This window comes from Lucilia sericata, unplaced genomic scaffold, assembly GCF_015586225.1.
Source record: "Lucilia sericata isolate MDLA Ls3-8-SP2 unplaced genomic scaffold, ASM1558622v1 Contig001513F_arrow, whole genome shotgun sequence".
Lineage (NCBI taxonomy): Eukaryota > Metazoa > Arthropoda > Insecta > Diptera > Calliphoridae > Lucilia > Lucilia sericata.
Genome location: NW_023995440.1, coordinates 52,501 through 77,500, shown reverse-complemented (window position 1 = coordinate 77,500; position 25,000 = coordinate 52,501). Strand labels below are relative to the sequence as shown.

The 25,000-nt window shown below is 29.7% G+C and overlaps 1 protein-coding gene across 1 annotated transcript in view; it reads right to left on the bottom strand.

Moving 5' to 3' along the window:
• LOC119611700 (b(0,+)-type amino acid transporter 1) overlaps nt 1–25,000 on the bottom strand; it is an 84,726-nt gene that overhangs the window by 19,560 nt on the left and 40,166 nt on the right. Inside the window, exon 2 of the mRNA XM_037967372.1 lies at nt 1,697–1,915. Coding sequence (XP_037823300.1) covers nt 1,697–1,915 — 219 coding nt within the window. The remainder of the gene's footprint in view (nt 1–1,696; nt 1,916–25,000) is intronic.

Sequence of the window (25,000 nt, the reverse complement as noted above, 5' to 3'; positions counted from 1 at the left end):
GATAGATAGATAGATAGATAGATAGATAGATAGATAGATAGATAGATAGATAGATAGATAGATAGATAGATAGATAGATAGATTGATAGATGATAGATAGATAGATAGATAGATAGATAGATAGATAGATAGATAGATAGATAGATAGATAGATAGATAGAGATAGATAGATAGATAGATAGATAGATAGATAGATAGATAGATAGATAGATAGATAGATAGATAGATAGATAGATAGATAGATAGATAGATAGATAGATAGATAGATAGATAGATAGATAGATAGATAGATAGATAGATAGATAGATAGATAGATAGATAGATAGATAGATAGATAGATAGATAGATAGATAGATAGAATAGATAGATAGCTAGATGGATAGATAGATAGATAGATAGATAGATAGATAGATAGATAGATAGATAGATAGATAGATAGATAGATAGATAGATAGATAGATAGATAGATAGATAGATAGATAGATAGATAGATAGATAGATAGATAGATAGATAGATAGATAGATAGATAGATAGATAGATAGATAGATAGATAGATAGATAGATAGATAGATAGATAGATAGATAGATAGATAGATAGATAGATAGATAGATGATAGATAGATAGATAGATAGATACACTACATCCAGACTGGTTCTTGAATGGCGAATTCCTCTAAAACAGATGGCACAACATTCAAACCTTTAGTTTCCCTAGGTGCCGGGACACTCTAATAGTCTACGTAATTACGGATTAACTCTACGATAGGGATATTTAGACATTAGTTGGGAATAGCGGTGCTGACAAGGCACTCTTTTATGCGCGCGAATGCGAGAAGACTAAATCTCCCCAGTAATGACATCTCTACAGTTGCTAAAATTAGTGTGAAGAAGGGACGGTCCAATTTTCTCCTTCTATGCGCTACTTTGACCGATAACACATATTTCTCGAATCGATATTCGGGAAAAAGAAACTTTTAATTGTCTTATTTATATAATGAATCGATTATCTTCGCCACAGGTTAATAAATGCACTTGGTAGCTTTCCTTGCCAACTTTTTTTTCACACGATTTCGTAAATAATTCAATATTTATCAAAAAATGTATTTTTTTGCTTTAATGGTGAATCAGTTTCAATCAATTAAAATAAAGCACGTGAAGTTGACAAAATTTTAAACATTTATTTCTAGTTTATCTTTTTGGTCACACAACATCATAAATAATTTATTTTTATTTTAAACGAAAAAAAAAAATTATGCAGGTTGCATGGCTAAAAATATAAATTTACAGATTTCTTTTGGTCAGTGCTGACGTCCAATCATAATTATCAATACAATTTACATATTTAAATATTTTTAAATATATAATTATATACATTTATCACCATGACAGAACTAATATGGCAAAGAATTAAATATGACATTAGGATATAATACAATGTGGGTAATTTTCGTTGATAAATAAAAATAATATGTTAATTTAATTAAATTTTAAGATAATTGCAATAAATTTAAAATAATTTTAATGAAATTGAAAACTCAGTAAGAAAAGAGAACTTCTTAAGAAGCAAAAAGTAATTGGTGTTTAAGAAACGTTTGTACTATATCGGTTTTTAGTATTTAGCAACTAACTAGTGGGTTCCAATTATTTTCTTCTCATTTTCTTTAAGAATTTTTGAAATTTTCTTTTTTAACTTACCTATCATAGTCCCGACAATTAAAGCCACCCCACTGAAGAGTCCCACCCGTCTCTGGAGGTGAACAGCGTCGTTCGGCGTTGAGCCCTTCCTCTCCAACGACTTCCGCATCCCCCCGGTCCCTGATGAGTCGGTCTCTGTCGTTTCGGGCCCTTCTGGCCCAATAGAACCGTTGGTACACGTTGACCCGTTGAGCGTTGCTTTATTTGGCACATGTTGTCCTGATTTTATTTTTTGTTCAATATTTTATTTAATATGGAAAGAGAGAGAGAGAGGAAAGGTTGAAACAAACACTTGATTAGTTATTTTGTTGCACTTTTTTTAAAAACTTTATATATTAAGTTGATACTACAAAATTAATATTTTTTTTAAATTTGTTTTTAACACTTTCGCGATAAACATATATTTTTAATTATATTAATATTTTATCACACAAATTATGTTTTTAAATTTATTATTTTATATTTTATATTTATTTAACTCATTATTTTTATAAATAATTAATTATCTCTAATAGCTTACGAGATATCCGCATTTGGAATTATAATTTTTAACCTTTTCGTCGATTTTCTTTCAATATAAAAGGGTTTAATTTTTTAATGAATTAACATACTATTTCATTAACAGTAGAGCGAATTTACTTTACAATAGAGCGATTGAGCAGTGCTGAATTAAATTGTAAATTTACCCATCACATAGATTTTTCCCTTTGCCAACCCTGACCGAAGCTATGTAATTAGGCATTAGCAGACTGAAGTCCGATAAGAAATAATGACAATTTATTAACAATATAAAACATTAAAAATATTGTTGTTTATTCTCTCTTCTGAAATATGGTAAAGATTTGATAGAAATCGGAATGTCTAGTCCCATGATCATATTTCATAATTTGTCTGGAAGTTAATTTAGGCTGCCATTAACTATAGTCGTGAAATTTTGCACTTGCAACTGTGATATCCATATAAACATTTGATAAAAATTAAATAAGTGGACTCGTAATAGTAGGCGTGGCACCATCTACAAAAAGTAAATACTAAAATCCATATATCTGGAAAATTATAACAGCTAGAGTACACAAATTCTCTAAAAGTAATTTATTTATGGCATAAAATGGACGGACCAAGCATGGAAAATTCAGTACTTTTTGATATCGAAAAATACCGTGGTACCTCCTCGACATTTTCGATACTTCTTCTAATTTTTAAACAATTGATAAGTAGTCTACATAGTAGTCAATAGACCAGTCTGTAGAATTGTCAATAGTCTAGTCTATAGCCTAGCCTTTAGTCTACTCTATAGTCAAGTCTGGTCTATAGTCCAGATGGTCTAGTCCATAGTCTATTATCCATTATATAGTCTAGTCTGCAGTCTAATATGTAGTCTAGTCTATAGTCTATTCTATAGTCTAGTATATATATCCTGGTTTATAGTCCATTCTATAGCCTAATCTTTAATCTGGTATGTAGTGTAATATGTAGTCTAGTCTGTAGTCTAGTTTTTAGTTTAGTCCATAGTCTAGACGATCAAGTCCATAGTCTAGATGGCCTAGTCTATTATATAATCTAGACTATAGTCAAGTCTATAGAGTAGACTGTATACTAGACTATAGATTAGAATACATACTAGACTACATATTAGACTGCAGACTAGCCTATATAATTGATTAGAGACTAGAGACTAGACCATTGACTAAACTATAGACTAGACCATAGACTAGACTATAGACTAGACCATAGACTAGACTATATACTACACTATAGACTAGACTATACTACATATAGACTGAACTATAAACTAGAATATAGACTTGACTACATATTAGACTACATACCAGATTAAAGACTAGACTATAGATTGGACTCTTAACCAGAATATAGACTATAGGGTAGACAATAGACTAGACTACAGACTAGACTACATATTAGACTGCAGACTAGACTATATAATAGATTAGAGACTATAGAGTAGACCATCTGAACTATAAACCAGACTAAACTATAGACTGGACTATAGACTATACTACAGACTAGACTATAGACAGGGCTATAGACTACACAAAAGTTTAAAACCTAGGAAAAGTACTGAAAATGTCGAGGAAGTACCACGTTATTTTTCGATATCTTTAATCTAGTACGTAGTCTAATATGTAGTCAAGTCTATAGTTTGGTTAATAGTATAATCTATAATCTAGTCTATAGTCTAGTCTATAGCCTAGTCGATTGTCTATAGTCTAGTCTATAGCCTAATCGATTGTCTATAGTCTATTCTTTAGTCCAGTTTATAGTTTAGTCTATAGTTAAGTCTTTAGTTTAGTCTATAGTCTAGTCTATAGCAAAGTCTATAGTATAGTCTATATTCTATAGTATAGTCTACAGTCTAGTCTATAGTATAGTCTAGTCTATAGTCTAGTCTAGTATAGTCTATAGTATAGTCTATAGTCTAGTCTATAGTATAGTCTATATTCTATAGTATAGTCTACAGTCTAGTCTATAGTATAGTCTATAGTCTAGTCTATAGTCTAGTCTATAGTATAGTCTATAGTCTAGTCTATAGTATAGTCTATAGTATAGTCTATAGTCTAGTCTATAGTATAGTCTATAGTCTAGTCTATAGTATAGTCTATAGTCTAGTCTATTGTATAGTCTATAGTCTAGTCTATAGTATAGTCTATAGTCTAGTCTACAGTATAGTCTATAGTCTAGTCTATAGTATAGTCTAGTCTATAGTATAGTCTAGTCTATAGTATAGTCTAGTCTATAGTATAGTCTAGTCTATAGTATAGTCTAGTCTATAGTATAGTCTAGTCTATAGTATAGTCTATAGTCTAGTCTATAGTATAGTCTATAGTCTAGTCTATAGTATAGTCTATAGTATAGTCTATAGTATAGTCTATAGCATATTCTATAGAATATTCTATAGCATATTCTATAGTATAGTCTACAGTCTAGTCTTTAGTATAGTCCATAGTATAGTCTATAGTCTAGTCAATAGTCAAATCTACAGTCTGGTCTATAGTCTAGTCAATAGTCTAATCTATAGTCAAATCTACAGTTTAGTCTATAGTCTAATCTATGGTCTAGTCAATAGTCTAGTCTATAGTCTAGCCTATAATATAGTTTATAGCATATAGTGCAAACTATAGTCTAGTCTATAGTCTGGTATATATTCTAGTCTAGTCTATTCTATAGTCTAGTAGTTTAGTACTTTAATATCTAAAAAGTATTATTTCTGTTCTAAGTTAGTACTAATAAAAAAATTTCTATTTCCCATGCCTGGGACGGACTAGCATTAGTTACAAGTACATATATACTTTTTTATTTATTTTATTAAGGGGTAGCGAAGCATACTAGGTATAGCTATACTTGATGCTTTTTTGACACAAATAATCTTAATATTCAATATTGATTTTTATTTTCATACAAAAATATTTGTTGTTCAAGATCATCTTATATCACTTGTTAAACATTTTTCACTTTAAAGTTATTTTTGGATTCATGTGATGTTTTTTAAACGCAATTTAGTTTTTTTTTAAATTCACAAAATTTAATGGAATATTTTGAATACATAATTGAGCAACACTTTTAAAATATTTTTGAAAATAAAATGTTGGTGTTTTTCAACGAAAATCTTTAATGTATGTATTTGTCTTTATGCAAAAATATTTAATTTGTGGCTGGAAGGACCATTTTAGAATAAAGTAATTTATATTTATGAAATTTAAATTTTTTATTATTTTTAATTAATTAAAGCGTAAATTTTTTTTGAGAAAAGTGGTAACGAATATTTGATTTTAAAGCAAAAAAATTGTATTTGTGGTTGGAAGGACCGTTTTAAAATAAAGTAAATTATATTTATGAAATTTCAATCTTTCATTATTTTAATTAATTAGAAGAAAATTTTTTTAAAGAAAAGTGAAACAGAATATATGATTTGAATTTGTGTTTAAATTTATTTTTTTAATAATTTTTTATAATTTTTTTTAATAATTTTATTAATATTATAAAGTAAAAAATTATATTTAATTTGGAAAACTTCTATTTTCAAATAGATTGTTTAATAAGTTTTGTTTTTATTTTATATTCTGGAACAGAATATTTAATTTAATGTCACAATATTTTATTTGTGGCTGGAAGGACCATTAAATTTTTTATTATTTTTAATTAATTAGAGGGTAATTTTTTTAAAGAAAAGTGAAAGAGGTTTGAAACAGATGTATAATCAGTTTTGTTTTAATTTAGTAATATATTATTTATTTATTTATTTACTATTTATTATTTATAATTTATTATTTATAATTTATTATTTATTATTTATTATTTATTATTTATTATTTATTATTTATTATTTATTATTTATTATTTATTATTATTATTTATTATTTATTATTTATTATTTATTATTTATTATTTATTATTTATTATTTATTATTTATTATTTATTATTTATTATTTATTTTTATTATTTATTCTTTTTTTCTTCTTTTTCTTTGTTCTTTCTTCTTTCTTCTTTTCTTTCTTCTTTCTTCTTCTTCTTTCTCCTTTCATCCTTTTCTTCTTTCTTCTTCCTTTTCCTTCTTCCTCTTTCTTCTTTCTTCTTTCTTCTTTCTTCTTTGTTCTTTCTTCTTTCTTCTTTCTTCTTTCTTCTTTCTTCCTTCTTCTTTCTTCTTTCCCTTTCTTCTTTCCTCTTTCTTCTTTCTTCTTCCTTCTTTGTTCTTTCTTCTTCCTTCTTTCTTCTTTCTTTTTTCTTTCTTCTTTCTTCCTTCTTCTTCTTCTTTCTTCCTTCTTCTTTCCTCTTTCTTTCTTTCTTTCTTTCTTTCTGTTTCTCCTTTCTCTTCTTTTCCCTTTTTTGTGTGCTCCCTCTTCCTTCCCCCTTCCCGCCCCCTCTTTTCCTCCTTCTTCCCCTTTCCCTCCTTTTTCTTCTTTTCTTTCTTTTCTTCTCCCCCCGTTTTTGTTTCTGGCCGGCGCCTCTCCTTCCCCTTCTTCTTTCTTCCTTCTTCTTTCCCCCTTTCCCTTTTCTTTTTGTCCTCTTTTCGTAACACTCCCTCTTTTTCTCGCCCTTTTCCACTCTATTTTCTTTTTTCCCCCTTTTCCTTTCCTCCTTCGGTCTCCCCTTCCTTTGTTTTCTCCTTCTTCTTTCTCCCTCCCCCTTCTTTTTTGTTCCCCCTTCCTTTTCCCTCTTCCTTTTGTCGTCATTTTTTTTTTATTTTTCTGTTTGTTTTCTTTTGTTTTTTGTTTTTTTCTCTTTTTTTTTCTTTTTCTCTTTTTTTTTTTGTTTTCTTTATTTTCCCACCCCCACACCTCCTCGATTATCTGTTGAATTATTTTTGCATGCGTTTTTTTGCAAGCAAATAGTTGGGAAATTTTATCGCGCATGGCATGGACGGATTACAAATTTTACAAATTATTTCGCCGCAAATATTCAATATCAGGCGAACGAACGAAACGATGTCTATGACAGATTTTAACAAACTGTCTGTAGAATTTTCACACAAAATACTTTGAAGCCAAAAATTCAGTTTTTTTTTTTTTCAAAAAGAACACTCACTCACTCAGCAACAACAAAAGTTGGGTTGAAAATCTTACACGTATAAGTATTTGTAGGATATCGTATGGTTAGAGAACAAAAAAAAAATAGATGTTTTTACACTTGATTATGGGGGAGAGAAAACAAAAAGTTTTCTTTTTCGTCTTTTGTGTTATTTTTTTTCTATAGAACTTTCTTTAAGAGATATTTTAGTTCGTTAGATTTCCTTTTGCTGGGGTTTTTTCGTTTATTAACTGGGAGCATAGACTAAGATATCGTCTCTATTACCAACCACCAAAATTTCAGTTTGTATGTTATGTTTTTCTTCTTTCGGTCTTGGTGTTTTCTAACGTCTCTTTGTGCTGTAAAAGAGTAGAGGGAAATTTTTGTTGGCCTATTCACAAGAACGTGAATATTTTCATAAATGAAAATAGCAATTTGTTGGTTAAAAGAGGTGGAGATGAAGAAAAAACCAAATTGTACTTGAAGTTCGATGACGACAATGACGTTTGTTGCCTCTATGATGAAAAAAAGATGATTTCTTAGACAATGATTAAAGTTGGTTTGTAGGCGTCTTAAAAGGGGTTTGGTATCATAAAACGGTTGGTATAAGTATTTTAACAAAATTCCTTTTTTTTCAAAAAAAAAAACTTGAAAATTAATTTTCTTTTTTTCACATTATTGTTACAATTGTTTTTTTCAAAACTGTTTTCTCTCAGTGTTTTTTTTTTTTTTTTAATTAATTTTTTTTCAAAAAAAAATTTTCTTTCTTATTTTCTTAATTTCTTTAACTTTTATATAAAAAAGCGCGTGGTATGAAATATTTGTTAAATGAATTTCTTTGAAATATTTTTAAATTTCAGTCTGTCTTTTTAAATACACAAAATATTTTGCATTCCATTATGTCTTTAAAACAAACAATTGTTATTTTTAAATCATTAAAAAAAAAAATACTTTAAAATTTGCTAAACAAACTTTTGCTTAAAGTAAAACTTCTTTAAAAATCCATATAAAATTTTATAACACTTGTATTTCTTTAAACAAAATTCTTCAATTATTTGTTTTATTTAAAATTTTTTAATTTCTTTCTTTTTTTTTTCTCTATGTCTCGTTGGCTATCTTTCAGTTTCAGTTACTTTTCCTCAACTGAATGTGTTAATTTAAAATAATTGCTTAAAATACTAAAAATTTATTTCTGTATTTCATTAAGATTTTTTTTTTCTTTAGTTTTATATACTCAATAGAGTACATCATCTTTTCTTATATGTACCCTTCGCGTTTCGTTATGTTCGATTGGATCTGCAGTATTGGCGAATTAATCATTTCGTTTGTAACATTTCTCCATATATTGATTTTAATTAATTCATATATTTTTTAATATATTACTGCAAACAGCTTTCAGCAATTGAAAAAGTTTATTAAAATTTCAACATTTTCTAGGAAAACTCTTGATATAAATAACTTAATATGTTTTGTCTTAAAATGTTTAATAATCTAGAATTAATATCGAAAGAATGAAAAACCATAAAATTTCTTAAAAATTGCTTTAAAAATCACAACAATGTTCCCGGAACACGCATGAATGCTATTCAAATGTCTGAAGTGGTTCTGTTTACACTCGTTCCAGTTGAGTTTATAGTCTAGTCTATGGTCTAGTCTATAGTCTAGTCTATAGTCTAGTCAATGGTCTAATCCATAGTCTAGTCTATAGCCTAGTCTATAGTCTAGTCTATAGTCTAGTCTATAGTCTAGTCTATAGTCTAGTCTATAGTCTAGTCTATAGTCTAGTCTATAGTCTAGTCTATAGTATAGTCTATAGTCTAGTCTATAGTCTAGTCTATAGTCAAGTCTATAGTCTAGTCTATAGTCTAGTCTATAGTCCTAGTCTATAGTCTAGTCTATAGTCTAGTCTATTCTATAGTCAAGTCTATAGTCTAGTCTATAGTCTAGTCTATAGTCTAGTCTATAGTCTAGTCTATAGTCTAGTCTATAGTCTAGTCTATAGTCTAGTCTATAGTCTAGTCTATAGTCTAGTCTATAGTCTAGTCTATAGTCTAGTCTATAGTCTAGTCTATAGTCTAGTCTATAGTCTAGTCTATAGTCTAGTCTATAGCCTAGTCTATAGTCTAGTCTATAGTCTAGTCTATAGCCTAGTCTATAGTCTAGTCTATAGTCTAGTCTATAGTCTAGTCTATAGTCTAGTCTAGTCTATAGTCTAGTCTATAGCCTAGTCTAGTCTATAGTCTAGTCTATAGTCTAGTCTATAGTCTAGTCTATAGCCTAGTCTAGTCTATAGTCTAGTCTATAGTCTAGTCTATAGTCTAGTCTATAGTCTAGTATAGTCTAGTCTAGTCTATAGTCTAGTCTATAGTCTAGTATATAGTCTAGTCTATAGTCTAGTCTATAGTCTAGTCTATAGTCTAGTCTATAGTCTAGTCTATAGTCTAGTCTATAGTCTAGTCTATAGTCTAGTCTATAGTCTAGTCTATAGTCTAGTCTATAGTCTAGTCTATAGTCTAGTCTATAGTCTAGTCTATAGTCTAGTCTATAGTCTAGTCTATAGTCTAGTCTATAGTCTAGTCTATAGTCTAGTCTATAGTCTAGTCTATAGTCTAGTCTATAGTCTAGTCTATAGTCTAGTCTATAGTCTAGTCTATAGTCTAGTCTATAGTCTAGTCTATAGTCTAGTCTATAGTCTAGTCTATAGTCTAGTCTATAGTCTAGTCTATAGTCTAGTCTATAGTCTAGTCTATAGTCTAGTCTATAGTCTAGTCTATAGTCTAGTCTATAGTCTAGTCTATAGTCTAGTCTATAGTATATATATATCTATAGACTAAACTATAGACTAGTATATAGTCTAGTCTATAGTCTAATCTATAGTCTAGTCTATTCTGTAGCCTATAATTGCCTGGAGGATTGGTTTATGTTTTTTACTTTTTACTTTTCATTGTGTGTTTATCTTTTCTGCTTATAGTACTCCAAGAACACCTAAGGCACACTCAATAAATATATAAGTTGTGAGTTTCATCAAGTAGCCAAACAAAATATCAAACCCGAAAGGATCTAGAATTTTATATTTTATTATTTATATTTATAGTAAACTAGCTATACCCAATGTGCTTTGCTACCCTAAAATCAATATAAATAAAAAATCTTCTTAATAATTTTGAAGATTCTAACTGTAATGTTTTCCAGAGATACATTTTTTCCGAACGTTAATTAAGATTTTTATGTAATCGATGACAAATTAAAAAAAAATCTAATATTTTCCCAGATATCTGAAATTTTGTATTTAATTCATATAGGGGGTGCCAAGACCCCATTGAAAGTCCGCCCGTTATTCTCTAAATGTTCACATTAATGTCAAAGATCTTCATGTAGAATTTGAAGATTCTAGCTCTAATAGTTTCTCAGATATACGAATTTTTCTATTTAATTCATATGGGCACTCACAGCCCCCAGATGAAAGTCCGCCCTTTTTTTCTCCAAAATGTTCATATGTATAATAAAGTTCTTCTTGCAATATTTGAAGAATCTTGTTCTATTTGTTTCCCTGATAAGCGAAATTTTGTATTTAATTCATATGTGAGGTGCCAAGCCCCCCATTGAAAGTCCGCCCGTTATTCTCTGAATGTTCACATGAATGTCAAAGTTCTTCAATTAAAATTTGAAGATTCTAGCTCTAATAGTTTCTCAGATATAATAATTTTCCTATTTAATTTATATGGGGGCTCCAAGCCCCTCATGACGAAAGTCCGCTCTTTTTTCTCCAAAATGTTCAGATGAATATTTAAGTTCTTAGTGCAAAATTTGAAGAATTTAGTTCTATTAGTTTCCCAGATAAACCAATTTTTGTATTTTATTAATATGGGAGGTGCTGCTCCCCTCATGGGTAGTCCGCCAATTTATGTTTACATGGATGTTAAAGTTACTCGTGCAAATTTTTAATATTCTAACTATAATAGTTTCCAAGATAAACGAATTTTTATATTTAATTTATATGGGAGGTGCCACGCCCCCTAATGCTAATCCGCCCACTTTTTGTCTTAAATAATTATATTGATACTAATGTTGCTCCGACAAAATTTGAAGACTCTAACTATTATATTATCTCAGATATACTAATTTAATATTTTCTTAATATGGGCGTGGAACGTCGCCCACATGAAATTTCAACACAAAAAGTAGCCTATAGATCCTTCCAGACATACATGAAGAAACTGTGAAAATTTCAGGAAAATCGGTCCAGCCGTTTAGCAGTCTATAAAGCACAAACAACAAACAACAAACATACATACATACATACATACATACATACATACATACATACATACATACATACATACATACATACATACCATACATACATACATACATACATACATACATACATACATACATACATACATACATACATACATACATACTACATACATACATACATACATACATACATACATACTACATACATACATACATACATACATACATACATACATACATACATACATACATACATACAAACGCACTTTCATTTTTATATATATAGATTTTTATGAGTCCTCATTCTATAGTGAATATTTCAAAATTTTCTTAATACTAGCAAAAACTTGGTCACCTTGAAGGGCATTTAATACTTCGTTGTAAACCTTAACTAGTCAATTTTTTTTACTTAAGAATTTTTTATTTTTTCCTATTTATTGCTTAGATTCCTTTTTGTTTCTTTCTTTCTTTTTTAATTAAATTGTTAACCAATCTTTTTACTCACTCATTGCATACACATGAATTTGTTCTTATTTTATTTGTTCTTTCAATACTCGTTTGTTTTGAGTATATTTCATGTGTATTATACATTTTTTCGTTTCATAAATTGAGTTAATTGTTTAAAATGATTGTATACTGATCATATTTGTGGTTGCTGATCAATTGAAAGAATTTTTATGTATGTAAATAAAATTTTTCGTATTTATTTTGTTTACATTCCTTTCATTTAATGTAAAAAGGTTTGAGTATTTTTTTTTTCTATTGGGTTCGTAAATATTTGAATAATATTATTGAAGTGTGTTTAGGAGGGGGTTTAGGTCAATGATCGTATGGTGAATAGAAGCAGTTTATTTAAAATAGGGTTAGTGTAACACAAAAATTATATTAAAAAAGCTAAATAGTAGAAACAGTTTAAAAATGTTTGTGCATTTTCATTAAATTATTCAGGATTTAATAATTCTTTTGCATTTTTAGTTAAGAAATTGTTTATGAATAAGAAATGTAAATAAATCGTTAATATTTGGAAGGATTATCTGTGTTTTAACTTAATCACTCTCTATAAATAAAACATAAAATAGACTAACTGATAAATAAACAATTGCAGTATAAATAAAACGACATGATAAAAAATCTACATAAAACTATATACATATAAAGGAACTAAATGATTTAAAACGATTTATTCTATTCCCTTAACTGTAGTCTGTCTAGTCTGTCTAGTCTAACGTGTAGTCTATAGTCGACAGTCTACTCTATAGTCCAGTCTAGTCTATAGTATAGTCTATAGTCCAGTCTATAGTCTAGTATATAGTCTAGTCTATAGTCTAGTCTATAGTCTAGTCTATAGTCTAGTCTATAGTCTAGTCTATAGTCTAGTCTATAGTCTAGTCTATAGTCTAGTCTATAGTCTAGTCTATAGTCTAGTCTATAGTCTAGTCTATAGTCTAGTCTATAGTCTAGTCTATAGTCTAGTCTATAGTCTAGTCTATAGTCTAGTCTATAGTCTAGTCTATAGTCTAGTCTATAGTCCAGTCTATAGTCTAGTCTATAGTCCAGTCTATAGTCTAGTCTATAGTCTAGTCTATAGTCTAGTCTATAGTCTAGTCTATAGTCTAGTCTATAGTCTAGTCTATAGTCTAGTCTATAGTCTAGTCTATAGTCTAGTCTATAGTCTAGTCTATAGTCTAGTCTATAGTCTAGTCTATAGTCTAGTCTATAGTCTAGTCTATAGTCTAGTCTATAGTCTAGTCTAATAGTCTAGTCTATAGTCTAGTCTATAGTCTAGTCTATAGTCTAGTCTATAGTCTAGTCTATAGTCTAGTCTATAGTCTAGTCTATAGTCTAGTCTATAGTCTAGTCTATAGTCTAGTCTATAGTCTAGTCTATAGTCTAGTCTATAGTCTAGTCTATAGTCTAGTCTATAGTCTAGTCTATAGTCTAGTCTATAGTCTAGTCTATAGTCTAGTCTATAGTCTAGTCTATAGTCTAGTCTATAGTCTAGTCTATAGTCTAGTCTATAATCTAGTCTATAGTCTAGTCTATAGTCTAGTCTATAGTCTAGTCTATAGTCTAGTCTATAGTCTAGTCTATAGTCTAGTCTATAGTCTAGTCTATAGTCTAGTCTAGTCTATAGTCTAGTATAGTCTATAGTCTAGTCTATAGTCTAGTCTAGTCTATAGTCTAGTCTAGTCTATAGTCTAGTCTATAGTCTAGTCTATAGTCTAGTCTATAGTCTAGTCTATAGTCTAGTCTATAGTCTAGTCTAGTCTATAGTCTAGTCTATAGTCTAGTCTATAGTCTAGTCTATAGTCTAGTCTATAGTCTAGTCTATAGTCTAGTCTATAGTCTAGTCTATAGTCTAGTCTATAGTGTAGTCTATAGTCTAGTCTATAGTCTAGTCTATAGTCTAGTCTATAGTCTAGTCTATAGTCTAGTCTATAGTCTAGTCTATAGTCTAGTCTATAGTCTAGTCTATAGTGTAGTCTATAGTCTAGTCTATAGTCTAGTCTATAGTCTAGTCTATAGTCTAGTCTATAGTCTAGTCTATAGTCTAGTCTATAGTCTAGTCTAAAGTCTAGTCTATAGTCTAGTCTATAGTCTAGTCTATAGTCTATTCTATAGTCTAGTCGATAGTCTAGTCGATAGTCTAGTCTATAGTCTAGTCTATAGTCTAGTCTATAGTCTAGTCTATAGTCTAGTATATAGTCTAGTCTATAGTATAGTCTATAGTCTAGTCTATAGTCTAGTCTATAGTCTAGTCTATAGTCTAGTCTATAGTCTAGTCTAGTCTATATTCTAGTCTATAGTCTAGTCTATAGTGTAGTCTATAGTCTAGTTTATAGTCTAGTCTGTAGTCTAGTCTATAGTCTAGTCTATAGTCTAGTCTATAGTCTAGTCTATAGTCTAGTCTATAGTCTAGTCTATAGTCTAATCTATTCTATGGACCAGTCTATAGTCTATATTCTGAAGAAAAAAAAACCTTTTTTAAAGATTTCATAATTTTAAAACTCTGTTATCCGTTAGATAAATTAATAACTTAAATATATGGAAAACTTACGCGCATTTGCTTATGATTCCAGAGAAATAAGTAGGTATAGATGTACGTGGGATTTTAGTTTATTTTAATAAAATAATGACATTTACTTGGGCATAATACACAAACAAATAAAATATTAATATATAAATTGGACCAGACTATATTCATGATCAAAATAAGCAATTGATGGAAAAATGTTAAAAATAAAAAAATATAACTAAATTACACTAATAAGCAATTGTTGCAAACGTGAGAATGTCTTGAAATTCATATGAAGGACAGACAGTTTATTTCTGATTAATTTATCTATTTACTGACAATAATAAAAGAAATTCGGCACCTACGAGCTTTCTTAATGTCATAAACTTAAATTTGACAGCTTATGATTAATCTTAAGACGCAATAGTGATATTTTAACACTAAATAAATACGAGGGTCACTAACTTTCTAGAGAGAAAAGATAAAATGCATAAATATACATTTACTTATGTAGTTATAAAGACCTTGAAACATTATTAACAAATTAATTTGTTTTTGTTTTACAAATCCCTATTTTATATTTATGTTTCCTTTCATAAAACGAACAAAATATTTATATTCACCTACAAAACGTAAAAGACCTTGTTGTCATAATTTCTAAAAGTATCTTTTTAACATTGAACTGCTGTGAAAAGTTATTTTGAAAACAATTTTAATATAAAAAAATGTTTTTAGACTGCGTCTAAACATAAAATATTTAAAAGATTTTCTTTATTTTTTTCTTTTTAGCTTTTTAATCTAAAACACAGCACGAAGTTGATTAATTTAAAAATAATTTATTAATAAAGTGCGTGGGTAAAGAAAAAATTGTGTTTTTGTAAAAAGTATTTTGAAATTTTCTTCAAATACGCCCAAAAATTTCACAATTTTCGATTTAATAATATTTTGAAAAGTAAAAATAATAAAGTAATAAAATTTTTATTAATAAAAGTTAAAAATATAAAGAAAATATGTTGAATTTCCCATGGATGTTGGTAAAAGCAAATAAACTTTGAACTTTTCGTGTGTTGTTTGTTTTCTAATTATAATGAAAATTTAATTAAATTCAAGTGATTGTAACAAATGTTTTGTTATGACTTACAAATTGTAAATAAATAATTAAGTAAAAGGATTGATTATAAAGTTTTAAGTCGTAGGTTCGAAGTATTTGATGTTTCAATTCAATAAAAATAAATTAGTTTGTTTTACGATCTAGTTTATAGTCTAGTCCATAATCTAATGTATAGTCTAATCTATAGTCTAGTCTATAGTCTGGTCTATAGTCTAGTCTATAGTCTGGTCTAGAGTCTAGTCTATAGTCTAGTCTAGAGTCTAGTCTAGAGTCTAGTCTATAGTCTAGTCTATAGTCTAGTCTATAGTCTAGTCTATAGTCCAGTCTATAGTCTAGTCTATAGTCTAGTCTATAGTCCAGTCTATAGTCTAGTCTATAGTCTAGTCTATAGTATAGTCTTTAGTCTAGTCTTTAGTCTAGTCTATAGTCTAGTCTATAGTCTAGTCTATAGCCTAGTCTATAGTCTAGTCTATAGTCTAGTCTATAGTCTAGTCTATAGTCTAGTCTATAGTCTAGTCTATAGTCTAGTCTATAGTCTAGTCTATAGTCTAGTCTATAGTCTAGTCTATAGTCTAGTCTATAGTCTAGTCTATAGTCTAGTCTATAGTCTAGTCTATAGTCTAGTCTATAGTCTAGTCTATAGTCTAGTCTATAGTCTAGTCTATAGTCTAGTCTATAGTCTAGTCTATAGTCTAGTCTATAGTCTAGTCTATAGTCTAGTCTATAGTCTAGTCTATAGTCTAGTCTATAGTCTAGTCTATAGTCTAGTCTATAGTCTAGTCTATAGTCTAGTCTATAGTCTAGTCTATAGTCTAGTCTATAGTCTAGTCTATAGTCTAGTCTATAGTCTAGTCTATAGTCTAGTCTATAGTCTAGTCTATAGTCTAGTCTATAGTCTAGTCTATAGTCTAGTCTATAGTCTAGTCTATAGTCTAGTCTATAGTCTAGTCTATAGTCTAGTCTATAGTCTAGTCTATAGTCTAGTCTATAGTCTAGTCTAGTCTTAGTCTAGTCTATAGTCTAGTCTATAGTCTAGTCTATAGTCTAGTCTATAGTCTAGTCTATAGTCTAGTCTATAGTCTAGTCTATAGTCTAGTCTATAGTCTAGTCTATAGTCTAGTCTATATCTAGTCTATAGTCTAGTCTATAGTCTAGTCTATAGTCTAGTCTATAGTCTAGTCTATAGTCTATCTATAGTCTAGTCTATAGTCTATCTCTATAGTCTAGTCTATAGTCTAGTCTATAGTCTAGTCTATAGTCTAATCCTATAGTCTAGTCTATAGTCTAGTCTATAGTCCTAGTCTATAGTCTAGTCTATAGTCTAGTCTATAGTCTAGTCTATAGTCTAGTCTATAGTCTAGTCTATAGTCTAGTCTATGTCATAGTCTATAGTCTAGTCTATAGTCCGTCTATAAGTCTAGTCTATAGTCCTAGTCTATAGTCCTAGTCTATAGTCTAGTCTATAGTCTAGTCTAATGTCTAGTCTATAGTCTAGTCTATAGTCTAGTCTATAGTCCTAGTACTATAGTCTAGTCTATAGTCTAGTCTATAGTCTAGTCTATAGTCAGTCTATAGTCTAGTCTATAGTCTAGTCTATAGTCTAGTCTATAGTCTAGTCTATAGTCTAGTCTATAGTCTAGTCTATAGTCTAGTCTATAGTCTAGTCTATAGTCTAGTCTATAGTCTAGTCTATAGTCTAGTCTATAGTCTAGTCTATATCTAGTCTAGTCTATAGTCTAGTCTATAGTCTAGTCTATAGTCTAGTCTATAGTCTAGTCTATAGTCTAGTCTATAGTCTAGTCTATAGTCTAGTCTATAGTCTAGTCTATAGTCTAGTCTATAGTCTAGTCTATAGTCTAGTCTATAGTCTAGTCTATAGTCTAGTCTATAGTCTAGTCTATAGTCTAGTCTATAGTCTAGTCTATAGTCTAGTCTATAGTCTAGTCTATAGTCTAGTCTATAGTCTAGTTTAGTCTAGTCTATAGTCTAGTCTATAGTCCAGTCTATAGTCTAGTCTATAGTCTAGTCTATATTCTAGTCTATAGTCTAGTCTATAGTCTAGTCTATAGTCTAGTCTATAGTCTAGTCTATAGTCCAGTCTATAGTCTAGTCTATAGTCTAGTCTATAGTCCAGTCTATAGTCTAGTCTATAGTCTAGTCTATAGTCTAGTCTATAGTCTAGTCTATAGTCTAGTCTATAGTCTAGTCTATAGTCTAGTCTATAGTCTAGTAGTCTATAGTCTAGTCTATAGTCTAGTCTATAGTCTAGTCTATAGTCTAGTCTATAGTCTAGTCTATAGTCTAGTCTATAGTCTAGTCTATAGTCTAGTCTATAGTCTAGTCTATAGTCTAGTCTATAGTCTAGTCTATAGTCTAGTCTATAGTCTAGTCTATAGTCTAGTCTATAGTCTAGTCTATAGTCTAGTCTATAGTCTAGTCTATAGTCTAGTCTATAGTCTAGTCTATAGTCTAGTCTATAGTCTAGTCTATAGTCTAGTCTATAGTCTAGTCTATAGTCTAGTCTATAGTCTAGTCTATAGTCCAGTCTATAGTCTAGTCTATAGTCTAGTCTATATTCTAGTCTATAGTCTAGTCTATAGTCTAGTCTATAGTCTAGTCTATAGTCCAGTCTATAGTCTAGTCTATAGTCTAGTCTATAGTCTAGTCTATAGTCTAGTCTATAGTCTAGTCTATAGTCTAGTCTATAGTCTAGTCTATAGTCTAGTCTATAGTCCAGTCTATAGTCTAGTCTATAGTCTAGTCTATAGTCCAGTCTATAGTCTAGTCTATAGTCTAGTCTATAGTCTAGTCTATATTCTAGTCTATAGTCTAGTCTATAGTCTAGTCTATAGTCTAGTCTATAGTCCAGTCTATAGTCTAGTCTATAGTCTAGTCTATAGTCTAGTCTATAGTCTAGTCTATAGTCTAGTCTATAGTCTAGTCTATAGTCTAGTCTATAGTCTAGTCTATAGTCTAGTCTATAGTCTAGTCTATAGTCTAGTCTATAGTCTAGTCTATAGTCTAGTCTATAGTCTAGTCTATAGTCTAGTCTATAGTCTAGTCTATAGTCTAGTCTATAGTCTAGTCTATAGTCTAGTCTATAGTCTAGTCTATAGTCTAGTCTATAGTCTAGTCTATAGTCTAGTCTAGTCTAATCTATAGTCTAGTCTATAGTATATACCCTAGTATACAGTCTAGTCTATTATTTATTCTATTATATAATCTATTGTCTAGTCTATAGTCCCGTATATAGACTAGTCTAGTTTAGAGTCCAGTTGACATGTTTACTTCAGACATAAAACATTCACTGTAATCCCGTATAAAAAAATGTTTCATAGTTCAAAAAAGAAGAATCTCGCAAAAATCTCTCTCGTAGAGGAGAAATAAAATGTCAAATTTAACACGTACACCAAAAAATTTATCATGTGAAATTAATTCATTATTTAGAGTATAAATACAAAAAAATATATAATGAATTGTCTTGTCACAATAAATTTAATCAAAGCAAACGAAAAAAAATTAAAAAAATTATGAGTGTATTTAATTGAAATGTTTATATTAGGCGCTAAATTTTTAAATTGCTGTTGAGTTTTTTATAATAACCGAATGACGTCGATGAAGATCACCACCAAGTAATTTAATTCTAATTCATTTCAATTGTGTATTTTTTTTATTAGAAAACATAAGAGTCTAAAAGATCGATTGAATTTTCTAAATTAATAATAAAGTATTGAAATAAAGGGTTCTAGAAAACAGGAATATTTTGGAATAGAAGAGAGAGAGAGAGAAGTTCTGGCATTGATGGGCAACATGATCTATCCAAAGTGATATTCAGCGACCGCATATATTTAATACGTCATTAAACAATCTGGTTTTTCTTTAAATTACATCTTTTTCCGTTTACAAAATCAATGTCAAGTGTGGAAATAATCATTGCACAATTCGTCTATTAAGTACAATAGAACAGTTGTAAATTTTAATTATAAATATTATTTTTTTATTTCACCCCAGTTACTTAAGATGTTCATAAATCTTCATTTAAGCCTTTCATTTAGGTATTTTTCTATAATGGTTTCTATTCATCTTGAGTTAGAAATTGCGCATTTATATTTTGTTCATGATATGGTATTATTTTGAAAATAAAAGCTTATAAATATACATATTTTTATAGTTTTTACTTATATAAGTAAACTATGTAAATTTAAATGCATACTCTACGGGAGATGTATAACAGGAAGGTACATACAGGCATGTGTTTGTATGTAAAAAAGTCATTAGTTTTTCATCATTTCAAAAAAGTTAAGGTCATCGATAATCTTGGAAAAGGAATGTGTATTCCTTCATTTATTAGCCGTTTTAAAACACTGGTATAATCTATAGGCTAGTATATAGTCTAGTCTATAGTCTAGTCTGTAGTCTAGTCTATAGTCTAGTCTATAGTCTAGTCTGTAGTCTAGTCTATAGTCTAGTCTATAGTCTAGTCTATAGTCTAGTCTATAGTCTAGTCTATAGTCTAGTCTATAGTCTAGTCTATAGACTAGTCTATAGTCTAGTCTATAGTCTAGTCTATAGTCGAGTCTATAGTCTAGTCTATAGTCTAGTCTATAGTCTAGTCTATAGTCTAGTCTATAATCTAGTCTATAGTCGAGTCAATAGTCTAGTCCTATAGTCTAGTCTATAGTCTAGTCTAAGTCTAGTCTATAGTCTAGTCTATAGTCTAGTCTATAGTCTAGTCTATAGTCTAGTCTATAGTCTAGTCTATAGTCTAGTCTATAGTCTAGTCTATGTCTAGTCTATAGCTAGTCTATAGTCTAGTCTATGTCCTAGTCTATAGTCTAGTCTATAGTCTAGTCTATAGTCTAGTCTATAGTCTAGTCTATAGTCTAGTCTATAGTCTAGTCTATAGTCTAGTCTATAGTCTAGTATATAGTCTAGTCTATAGTCTAGTATATAGTCTAGTCTATAGTCTAGTCTATAGTCTAGTCCAATAGTTAGTCTATAGTCTAGTCTATAGTCTAGTCTATAGTCCTAGTCTATAGTCTAGTCTATAGTCTAGTCTATAGTCTAGTCTATAGGTCTAGTGTCTATAGTCTAGTCTATAGTCTACTCTATAGTCTACTCTATAGTCTAGTCTATAGTCTACTCTATAGTCTAGTCTATAGTCTAGTCTAGTAGTCTAGTCTCTATAGTCTAGTTAGTCTAGTTAGTCTAGTCTATAGTCTAGTCTATAGTCTAGTCTATAGTCTAGTCTATAGTCTAGTCTATAGTCTAGTCTATAGTCTAGTATATAGTCTAGTCTATAGTCTAGTCTATAGTCTAGTCTATAGTCTAGTCTATAGTCTAGTCTATAGTCTAGTCTATAGTCTAGTCTATAGTCTAGTCTATAGTCTAGTCTATAGTCTAGTCTATAGTCTAGTCTATAGTCTAGTCTATAGTCTAGTCTATAGTCTAGTCTATAGTCCTAGTCTATAGTCTAGTCTATCTAGTCTATAGTCTAGTCTATAGTCTAGTCTATAGTCTAGTCTATAGTCTAGTCTATAGTCTAGGTCTATAGTCTAGTCTATAGTCTAGTCTATAGTCTAGTCTATAGTCTAGTCTATAGTCTAGTCTATTCTAGTCTATATCTAGTCTATAGTCTAGTCTAGTCTAGTCTATAGTCTAGTCTATAGTCTAGTCTATAGTCTAGTCTATAGTCTAGTCTATAGTAGTTAGTAGTTTACACTTTAACATGTAGCCCAGCCTATTATCTGGTAGAAGCATTAAGAAAATATTTCTTATTTTTTCAAATAATAAAACAAATGGTAATATAGAAAACAAACAAATTTTGAATAGAAATTCGGTACAAATTTAAATATTTTTTTATTCTAACATTTACATCTTACAATCGTAAATCGCGTGGCGCCAACAACGATTTCTTTTCAACAACATTGTCGTAATTTTTGGAATGAAATGAATGCGAGTGTTTTTGCATTAAACGATTTTTCAAGTTCATATTTATGAACATATCACAAATATGGGTAGTGTGTCTAAATTAGCATATATAGTTTTTAAAAACCCTGCAGTACTTGGAACTTATTGTATCAACACATTTGCAGAAGTATTAAAATAGCGTTATTGAGAATGGATTGCTAGTGAAACTGGTAGATCATGTTTATCACTTTACTTCAAAGTAAGAGTACTGGCGATTTAACAGTAATAGGTAATGCAGAGAGAACCGGATGTAGAAAATTCAATTTAAAGACAGATAGTAGGTAATTTTATATCTATCGGGTACTGAAAGCCTAAAGTATTCCTACATCTATACACATATGACCTTGACATTGTTGTTGGCATGCAAAAAAAATCCAGTAAAATGAGCAAAACACAAAATGCCGGAACATCTTTTTAAAAAAGAAGGGCCTTGTTTTATATTTTTTACTTTACTAGTTGTTGTCATTGACAGTTTAAGAGTATAATCTTAAGGAAGATAATAACTTTTGAATATGTTTGCAAAAAAAAAACACATGTATGTATGTCGTCATATTAATATATTAACAAAAGTCCTTCGGTCTGCAAAAGACAAACATTTTTGGTTGGAAAAAATTTAAATAACATTGACATTGTTAATTGTTCTAAATTAATTTTATTAAACTCGTGTCAGTTAAGAAAAAAAATGTGGTGTTTCCACAAATTTTATTACATATGTTTTGACTATAAATCAATTAAAAATTTGACGCTGTGGCGCTTAAAAATATAGTCAAATTAAAAAGTTGTGAGAGACTTGTTCGGAATTTTATTCTAGTTCAGTTACAGTTCTGATTCAGTTCTAGTTCAGTTCTAGTTCAGTTCTAGTTCAGTTCTAGTTTAGTTCTAGTTCAGTTCTAGTTCAGTTCTAGTTCAGTTCTAGTTCAGTTCTAGTGCACTTCTAGTTCAGTTCTAGTTCAGTTCTAGTTCAGTTCTAGTTCAGTTCTAGTTCAGTTCTAGTTCAGTTCTAGTTCAGTTCTAGTTCAGTTCTAGTTCAGTTCTAGTTCAGTTCTAGTTCAGTTCTAGTTCAGTTCTAGTTCAGTTCTAGTTCAGTTCTAGTTCAGTTCTAGTTCAGTTCTAGTTCAGTTCTAGTTCAGTTCTAGTTCAGTTCTAGTTCAGTTCTAGTTCAGTTCTAGTTCAGTTCTAGTTCAGTTCTAGTTCAGTTCTAGTTCAGTAGTTCAGTTCTAGTTCAGTTCTAGCAGTTCTAGTTCAGTTCTAGTTCAGTTCTAGTTCAGTTCTAGTTCAGTTCTAGTTCAGTTCTAGTTCAGTTCTAGTTCAGTTCTAGTTCAGTTCTAGTTCAGTTCTAGTTCAGTTCTAGTTCATTCTAGTTCAGTTTCTAGTTCAGTTCTAGTTCAGTTCTGTTCAGTTCTAGTTCAGTTCTAGTTCAGTTCTAGTTCAGTTCTAGTTCAGTTCTAGTTCAGTTCTAGTTCAGTTCTAGTTCAGTTCTAGTTCGTTTAGTTCAGTTCTAGTTCAGTTCTAGTTCAGTTCTAGTTCAGTTCTAGTTCAGTTCTAGTTCAGTTCTAGTTCAGTTCTAGTTTCAGTTCTAGTTCATTCTAGTTCAGTTCTAGTTCAGTTCTAGTTCAGTTCTAGTTCAGTTCTAGTTCAGTTCTAGTTCAGTTCTAGTTCAGTTCTAGTTCAGTTCTAGTTCAGTTCTAGTTCAGTTCTAGTTCAGTTCTAGTTCAGTTCTAGTTCAGTTCTAGTTTAGTTCTAGCTCAGTTCTAGTTCAGTTCTAGTTCAGTTCTAGTTCAGTTCTAGTTCAGTTCTAGTTCAGTTCTAGTTCAGTTCTAGTTCAGTTCTAGTTCAGTTCTAGTTCAGTTCTAGTTCAGTTCTAGTTCAGTTCTAGTTCAGTTCTAGTTCAGTTCTAGTTCAGTTCTAGTTCAGTTCTAGTTCAGTTCTAGTTCAGTTCTAGTTCAGTTCTAGTTCAGTTCTAGTTAAGTTCTAGTTCAGTTCTAGTTCATTTCTAGTTCAGTTCTAGTTCAGTTCTAGTTCAGTTCTAGTTCAGTTTTAGTTCAGTTCTAGTTCAGTTCTAGTTCAGTTCTAGTTCAGTTCTAGTTCTAGTTCAGTTTCTAGTTCAGTTCTAGGTTCAGTTAGTTCAATTCTAGTTCAGTTCTGGTGTCAGTTCTAGTTCAGTTCTAGTTCAGTACTAGTTCAGTACTAGTTCAGTTCTAGTTCAGTTCTAGTTCAGTTCTAGTTCAGTTCTAGTTCAGTTCTAGTTCAGTTTCTAGTTCAGTTCTAGTTCAGTTCTAGTTCAGTTCTAGTTCAGTTCTAGTTCAGTTCTAGTTCAGGTTCTAGTTCAGTTCTAGTTCAGTTCTAGTTCAGTTCTAGTTCAGTTCTAGTTCAGTTCTAGTTCAGTTTCTAGTTCAGTTCTAGTTCAGTTCTAGTTCAGTTCTAGTTCAGTTCTAGTTCAGTTTCTAGTTTAGTTCTAGTTCAGTTCTAGTTCAGTTCTAGTTCAGTTCTAGTTCAGTTCTTCCGAAATTTTTTTTCTTTGGAACCTATTTTACAAATTTGAAAACAAAAACATTTGATATCAAGGTGACAGACCGTCACCGTTCTGCGTTAACTACCTTTTCTCAAGAGCTGTCATTTTTTTGTCAGCCACTGTAAAACACCTAAATATGTACTTAAATGACATAGAAACAAAAACTAAAACAATTTCAATACAAAGTTCATTGACATTAGAATTAATTGATTTTTTGTTGGTATGTCTTTCTACATATGTACATACAAATATACCATTGAAAACATAATTGTAACTACAAGCTCTCAAATTATATACTCAAACCCAAATCATTTAGATTCAAAAAATATATTGAAAATAACAACACAAAACAAATGTGATAAATTTATTTCCTTCCCACCATTTTGTAGTTTTAACTACTAAATCAACAAAAAGATACAAAAACCTGACACAAATTGCTGTCGAACGTCATCAAACACATGAGAAGAAAAAAATTAAGAATCAATAAAATAAATTCTTAATAAAAATAAAATAAATCTGAATATTTATAAAAAAATTTCAACTGACCGCGTGACTCAAAAAAACGCGTCAATCGGGAAAAAGTAATTCCATTTTAAATAAATATACACGCACAAGTATATCCATAGACACCTACATATGAAACAAAAACCATATAAAACACACCTATATATTCATACATAGGTATGCACATATATAGTTATGTATGTGTTATTCGTAAATATCTTTGTTTATATGTATGTATAACAGTTTTAATATAATTTGTTATTATTTCAATATAAAATTACTTGGTTTGTTTTTGCTGCTTTTTCAAAAATGTTCTCTATTCAGAAGAGACTTTTTGGCAAAATTTGTTTATTATTTTGGTGTGTTTTTTCGCCAAAGTAAAACAAAAAAAAATAAATAATTTTGTT